Here is a 7714-nt window from a genome sequence, read left to right on the forward strand (position 1 = left end):
TACGAGATATACCAGCAGCAACACGTAAACAAACCATATAGCAACACATAGGATGGGTAGGGAACTATATGTGAGTAGTAAGGGGTAAGTGTCTCATCAACTCATCGGAATGTTGAGCTCAAAGCTCAACAAAATAAAGCATATGTGCATATATAAAAAAGTTCCCTTTGTTTGGCATCTCTGTGTATTCTAAAATATTGTATTTGGCAAGTGTACCATGCAAAGCAGATGCTAAAAACTTTGCACGCAGAGTAGCCTTCAAAAGCAACAGCTGAAAACACACATGGAAGACTCATGAATTGCAGAAAAGGCTTATATATGGATTTATTTTACTGAGATGCTAATATACAGCTCACAGAGAGCCACCAGCACACAAGGCCACCTAAAATAACAAAGCTGAACTGTCCAATACAAGTGCAAACCAAGACCTTATATACTCTTTCCATTTCCTTTCTAGTGCTTTCATGTTTTTTTCTGGATGCAGGATTCGCGAAGCTTCCGTGCTCTCTCTGTTCACAAACGAGACGCTGTGTGCCGCGTTTCTCACGAGCAGATGTTTATTACGCGCATCTAGGACGAAAGCGCCAGCAGGGGGATAATGCTGGATGACAACTTTTGTACATATTAGATCACAAGCAACAAGGTAGATCACCTGCATTGAGAGGTTATTAAACATTAAAGGATCTTCCCCACCTACCTCTGCTCCTCCGAGCCCACTTCGACTCCCTGCCGGGAATTGGTGGCAGGTGACGCTGTCACCTCTGCTGCAGCACAAAGTTACCGCAAGAGAAGAGCTACTGCATGCCCAGATCATCCTGCTCCACTTGGCAGAGCAGGGACACAGGGCAAGGTACACCTGACCACACACACACCACTAAAATAAACCCCGAAGTAGTGATTTCATGTTTTATTATGCTCCTCCCAGCTATTCCTCAGATAATATAACCCTTTTGTATACAGCACATCGTGGTGTCTGTTGCATGGATAAAGACATCACCTCAGTACCATTCAGCTCACCCCACATCTCACCCGCAGCGAGCTGATCGTCACAGAGGAAGATACACAACCTCATAAAGTACTTTCTGCATTTGCATCCTAATCCACTTCACGGCCCTAAACATGAAAGCTTTATCTTCTTACTCCTTTTATTTTGACCCAGGCAACTAAAATCATACCCTTTTAAAAATAACACTTAAAATTTTAAAAATGTCTGTTAAAAATAGTGTAAACAATCTAAGATTTGGTTCCGAAGTAGATTTGTAGTGCTATAGCTCATGCTCCTTTTGAGCACGTAAATTGGGCTGCCACACGAAGTCGCAGCCAACAAGGGAGACAAAGCTCCCAGTTTGGTTTTATACGCTAGAGTGCGCATTCATTTTTAAAAGGGCTAAAAGCTTCTTTTCATCCTCAGCATAAAACGTAAACAATGTTTAGGATTATTTATTCAAGCAAGATTCGCATCCAGCAAGCTGGCAACAGAAGAGAATCCAGTTTGTACTCCCTCGTGTGGACAGAATGTTACTTATTCCTACGGACAGGGATCCTGACAGAATACAACGACTACAAGAGAACATTCCACGCGAGTACCAACTTGGCAGATATAAAAAAATAAAGAGAGAGAAAGAGAGAGACTATGGCAGCATCTGAGGTTACAAACCTCGAGGTGGTTTGGTGTTTGGTTGGTTGGTTTTTTTAATTGAACAGTGATCTACTGAGAAAACACGATAGAAGCTCCAAACCCAAGAACAGTTTAACTAAACACTGATAAATTCTGCAAAATAAGAGTCGGCAGGCGGCAGAGCGCTCACCTTGGTTTGTTGTCTCACGACAGTACAGAGAACTTTTGCCATGACATTCTAGGGGAAATTACGCTGTGCCCTTGAGGTTTTGATTTGCTCTCATGACTCTAATTTCAAATAGAGTCAAAGTGTTCCACATTCCTTTAAAAAGACTCCAGTATGAGGAGTCTTTACACCTATTTCAGTAACATGGTTTGCAAGAAGGGGAACCAAGACACCAAAGATATTATTCTGCTCCTTCCACAGCTGTAGTAGAAGCTGCCTGAACATAGTAAGGGCCTTCATGCAAGTAAGCCCTAAGCCTCAAGTAATACTGATTTCCAAAGACTTCCGCAATTGTTTTAGAGTTTACAAGGGCCTTAACCAGTTCATATTTGGCATCCTTTGAAGCTTTGTCGGGCTCCACAGATCTGTCCACAATGTATTCCACAAATCCCGGACTGTCAAGCATCAACTTCTGGGCCCATGGTTGATTTGCAACAGCCTAAATGTGAGGATAAAAGAGGGGAGAGGAAGAAATGCCGCATTTTAAAACTCAGAAAAACAGTAAGCTGTTACAAAAAATTGGGATATTAATTCTCCACAGTAGCTGCACAACCACTACTCAAATCAAAGAGCAGGGTCTAACACTAGAAAACAAGTACAGCTCAGTGCTTATCATTAAAGTTTTAAATGAATTATCACAGCAGTGCCTCCGATATCGAAGCAGCTTGGAGTATAGCAGCCTAGAACATGCCTTGGTCTTCCCCCCTCTCCAATTTATAAAATAAGCATTACAGACATGACGTCTGCTACCTGATCTCCAAATCCAAAAAGTACTTACAGTAAATACCCGTAAAGCCCCACAGTGGAGGTCAGGGAATGGCTGAGTGCTGATGCTCCTGAAGAGTTCCAGCGGCTGGTTAGACAAGGATGCGAACCACGATTCAGTCATTCGTAAAAGGTCTTCGGTCTGCTGCTCCGGCTACACGCAGAGAAACGTCCAGAAATTAAATCGTTTGAGCAGGATTACGAAAAGCTGTCAAGTTTTAGTATATGTTCAATAGTTAACAAGGTTATTTAAAACAAACCACCAGCAAATTAAACTGAAGTAGTTTAAATTTTCAAGTTATTTTCATGAAGGAAGAAATGGCTTTCTGTATTTCATTTCCCTGGAGGACAGATAAAAAAGTAGATCACCGGACCTAAAGAACACACGCAGGGATCAGAGCAGTCTGCCACTATCCCTCTAAGGCAGTGGGAAGCAAACTGTTTACCACCATTCCCTTGCTAAGGTTGTCTCCATGTTTTACAAACAGATTTCAGAACACCTGGCTTCTTACAAACACAAACTTTAAACAAACAAATAAACCGGGGAATTTCAAAACAGTAAAGTTAGTGACTCGGAATACTAGGAAAGCTACCACTGCTGCCTAAGCTGGATGCTGCAAGAGCTCTTCACACAATTAGCCAGATGCACAACAATCTCATTCTTGTAGATTAAAAAAACAAACCGAAACACAAACTTACAGGCAAGTAAAGAAGAGCTGAAATCGCATCCAAGCAGCGAAGCCGTAACTCTGTGGGGGCATTCTTTGCCTGGTGCCCTATTCTGTTTAACAGATTTTGAAATCGACTTCCTTTGAAAATAAAAACAGTGCCTGTAATTAATTCAGATAGACTGGGCTGGACTATAAAGTTACCTGTCAGCCGCACTTGACAATACTCCAATTGCTAGCTGCTAATACAGATATTTCACCTAAAAAAACAAAGTAGCAAGAAGGCCAACACCTATTTGAGCCCTCTGAGCAATCCCACACTAAGAAAACAATGCGGTCTTTACAGAAAGCATCACTACATGAGGCAAAATGTAATACGAACTTGCTTTCTGCAGAACCTGTTTGCCTTCCACAGTTGAGCCCAGCACGCCCAGCGTGTCCACAGCCACTCCAATCATCGTCGGGTCGTGACTTTCTGCCATTTCAAAGACTTTTTCCATGAAGACCGGGTATCGCTCACAGATCTGCTGCGGACTGTCTACGACAGCCAGGTTTCCAAAAAATTTAACAAACCCTGACAACACACGACAGACAAAAAGCATTCAGAGTGGCGGAACAATCACTTTAGCAGTGTCAAAATTGAACATACATTAATGTAAGATTGTTTCACTGCTGAACTAGCATTATTAGATCCAAATACTGTCTGTGAAAGGCATCAGCACGAGGACAGAACTAAGGAACAAGGCAGTATTTTGGAAGTTACTTAATTCATGATGTAACAGTTGTATTCTTGAATTTCTATATTAAAAAAAGACTACAACGATACAAACTTCGAACCTGCACTACAGTCTCTCCAGATCTTATCTGCGCTACCACTGTTAATCAGTAATATTACTCACGTGTTAGATTGTCCTTCAGCATTTTTTGTATACACCAAACACACGTCTTAATATTCAAAAATTCACATAAGCTCTCAAAACAGAGGTTTAATAGTCCTCAGTTTAACTCATTAACAAAAACAAGTGCTAACACTGGAAACAAGAAATGCAGGATGTAACCTGGTAGATAGAAGCCTGAGAAAGGATCAGACTCTGCACCAACAATGATGTTTGAAATTTTATCGATAATTCCTTGTTGTGCAAGATACTGGCGCCCATGCGGAGTGTGGGCCAGCGAGGTCACCATCTCTATGCACGTAGCTCTGTAAGAGACAAGCGGTTATTTTAACCTATTGCTGATGGCGTTTGAAGTTCTCAGGCATTAATAACAGGTTGCTCTACCCTTCAGACAAAAAACAACTAACCAAAAACTAAACACCCCCCCCAAGCTCACTCAGTTGTCTCACTGTACGTGTAGAGTTGGAAAGAACTGGAAAGCATGTCTATTGCAGCCCAGCATTACAACTAGGGAAATCTCATCTTGGTTCTCAAATTTAAGCACAATGTTTTTCACACTCAAGGCTGTTTAACATAAACTGCCTTGCTAAAAAGGGTTTCACAAGAAATACACACACGCATGTTTAAAGAATGTTATTTTAAGACTGAACATCAGAGTTTTAACAATGGGGGGAATCCCGTTGGCACACTCACTACCAACGCACCTGACCAGCACGTCGTCTCCAGTCAACTCTCCAATTAACTCCGATATCAACCCACTGTTTGCACAGTAATTCAGCGATTCTGCTGATACTGAAGAAATCTCAACAATTAACTACAGAAAAGCACAGAGAAAGGATGGTTTATAAAAACACTGTAACGTTAACAATTCACAGTAATGGCAAAATACAACTGACTAACCCTACGTATATATTAAACATACAATTTCATCATGTTTTCACAATTAACCTAAACGTTTGCCTGAAACAAGCTCATAAGGAGTAGCAAGTTTGCAGAGCATGCATTTGATTTCTATTTAGAGTCATCTTTTCTTCAGAGGATCATCACTGCGACCATCATTCAGCTCTACAACAGACAGGTTGTATTATTTCTCCTCTGCCACACATACCTACACTAACACACTTGGCATCTCAGTCTCTGCGCCCCCCTTCAGAAGTTTCAGTAGCGTTTCACATCCAGAAGTTGATAGAACGCCAAAGCTGATTGTATCCCTACCTCATACACTCTGTAGCGAACAACATCATTTGTTGCCATGACATTTTTCAAGTCACTCAACAAACTGCTCCCAAATAAAGCCTCTAAACCATCCTGCGTCTGCGCCAGTCTTGAGAGAGATTTGATGGCCTGAAAACAAAACCAGCAACTTATTACAAGAAAAACACAAAGAGAAGAAAATCCAAGATGAACTGACTCAGTTTCATTGTTTTTAAATCATGCTACACATCTAAAACTTGAGTTGTGATTCACCTTCCCATGAGAATCACTGTATCATTGACAAGAGCGTGATGGTTATTGTGACCCAAGTCTCCAGCACTGAAGTCAGACCTATGAGTTCACTTTGGCATCAACAGCAACCGGAAGACAACAGATCTGAGTAAATCTTCTATCACATCTAAGTAATATTAGGGCACCTACATGCTTATAACAACTTTCAAGCAAGCCAGGCTCTCTTTTCTTCAAAGAAGAGCAGAAGCTGTCATCTCAGAGTGGAAAAGGTATTTTATGCAGTGTCTGCATCAGTTTGTAGAGGAAAACAAATCAGCAATGCTTACCTCCTTAGCCACTGCTATCTTCTCTCCACCAATGCAATTTATTATTTGCCGTAATAGTTCAGGACTGTTGAGAATTTCTGTAACGGCACCTGAATTTTCAACAATCCGCCCAACCTAAAGACGTGATTAAATAATTATAGAAAACAACATGAAAACAGACTTTTTCTGCTATAGGGACATTCAAGCACTGAAACAGTTACTCAGACAGAATCACTGTTTCTGGAGAACCTCAAAACTCAAGAGGACAATGCCCTGAGCAGCTGCAAGCTGGTCCTGCTTTTAGCTGGGGGCTGGACCTGAAACTTCTAGAAGCCCATTCCAGACTATGCTGCTCCACAACTTTGCTCTTTTAAATTAATGCAACAGGTGTTCAGTTACTACAGCCTATTCCTCTTCAGTGTTTCCACAGTATTGTTCAAAATATCCTGAATATCAAAACGTTCCTGCACTTAATTCTTAGGGCACCTGCTGCCAGTGCTGGCTTAGAAAACTTTGTCCAGAACATGAGAGAGAAGATTCATTTATAAGTTACTTAGATCAAGACACAGTTTTATACATTGTGTTAAACAGCCACATCATAAAACATTATATACCAACACATTGCACGTATTTACGCAACACTGCATGGGCATGCAGGAGCACAGTTCCTGCAGATAACACCTGATGTAGTGGTTTGTCACAAATTAAGCCATGAAACAACACTAAGAGCTTAGGACTAACCCAGCCTGGCTCAAGTCAGAGCTCTGCTCCATCCTCCTGGAGAAAAACCCCGTACCTGAGATATGCTGAGGATCTTCACGGAGTCATCGGGGTGGAAAAGCCCTTTCTGGAGCTCTTCTCGGAGGTTCTGGATGACATAGAGTGGGTCCAGGGCCGGCAGGAGCCTCTCCAGGATAGAAACACAGGCGGACACCTGCTCCCTGGGCACACACAAACCCGAGCCCTTCAGGACGGGGACGCCCCCAGATCCTCAGCTCTGCCCAGGAGGGCAGGAAAGAGACGGGGAAGCAGCAGGAGCCATGAGGGGAGGAAGGAGGGGGAGGCGGCCGAGCTGAGTCAGGCCCGCCGGGCCGCGGCTCACCGGTCATTGACGCTGAGGAGGGTGAAGAGCGCTGCCAGGTGGCGGTCGCTGAGGCGGGCGCGGAGGGCGGCGGGCGGCACGGCCTGCAGGGCCAGGCACAGCGCCCGCAGCTCCTCCAGCGGCACCTCCCGCCGCGCCGCCCGCTCCAGCAACTCCGACACCGCCTCCGCCATCTTGGCGCCGCCCGGAAGTGTCGCGAGAGCCCACCGCGCCTAGCAACGGCCGCGCCTAACAACCACTGCGCCTAACAACCGCCGCGCCCAGCAACCACCGCGCCCAGTAACCGCCGCGCCCAGCAACCGCCGTGCCCAGCAACCACTGCGCAGAGCAACCACTGTGCAGAGCAACCACTGCGCCCAGCAACCACTGCGCCTAGCAACCGCCGCGCCTAGCAACCACTGCGCCTAGCAACCAACCCCCCGTCGCTAGGGCCCCTTTCGCGTCCGCCACGCCGTAAAGAAAATGGCGGTCGCGCCCCGCCCCATCTTGGCTCTGATTGGACAGATGTGCGAGGGGCGGTGCTGGAGAGGGTGGTGCCAGGTGGAGGGCGTGTCCCCTGCGGTGAGGGGCGTGGTCTCGACTGCGCGGGGCGTGGCCGCGGCTGCGGGGAAGTTGCGGAGCAGCGCTGTTAGGGGAAAATGGGGTAAAACGGCCTGAAATGGGGACACAGCAGTTCGCCCCGGAAATA

At 44.8% G+C, this 7714-nt stretch overlaps 1 protein-coding gene across 1 annotated transcript; it reads right to left on the reverse strand.

The window, feature by feature from the left end:
* Nucleotides 1-299: 299 nt before the first annotated feature.
* On the reverse strand, nt 300-7281 carry PSMD5 (proteasome 26S subunit, non-ATPase 5). Its single transcript, XM_065854083.2, has 10 exons — nt 7027-7281; nt 6721-6865; nt 5946-6059; nt 5389-5517; nt 4878-4987; nt 4336-4478; nt 3660-3851; nt 3309-3418; nt 2623-2763; nt 300-2283 (listed from the first exon to the last, which is right to left on the reverse strand). Exons 1-10 carry the CDS (start codon nt 7197-7199, stop codon nt 2026-2028), a joined length of 1515 nt encoding a protein of 504 aa, XP_065710155.1. The 5' UTR covers nt 7200-7281; the 3' UTR covers nt 300-2025.
* Nucleotides 7282-7714: the final 433 nt, after the last annotated feature.

This window comes from Patagioenas fasciata, chromosome 20 (genome assembly GCF_037038585.1).
Source record: "Patagioenas fasciata isolate bPatFas1 chromosome 20, bPatFas1.hap1, whole genome shotgun sequence".
NCBI lineage: Eukaryota > Metazoa > Chordata > Aves > Columbiformes > Columbidae > Patagioenas > Patagioenas fasciata.

Coding starts and splice junctions, on each gene's coding strand:
- PSMD5 (XM_065854083.2), bottom strand. CDS start 7,199: ATGGCGGAGGCGGTGTCGGAGTTGCTGGAGCGGGCGGCGCGGCGGGAG. Junction 6,866..7,026: donor CTCCTCAGCGTCAATGACCG/GTGAGCCGCGGC, acceptor GTGTGTGCCCAG/GGAGCAGGTGTCCGCCTGTG. Junction 6,060..6,720: donor AGATCCTCAGCATATCTCAG/GTACGGGGTTTT, acceptor TCACGTCTTTAG/GTTGGGCGGATTGTTGAAAA.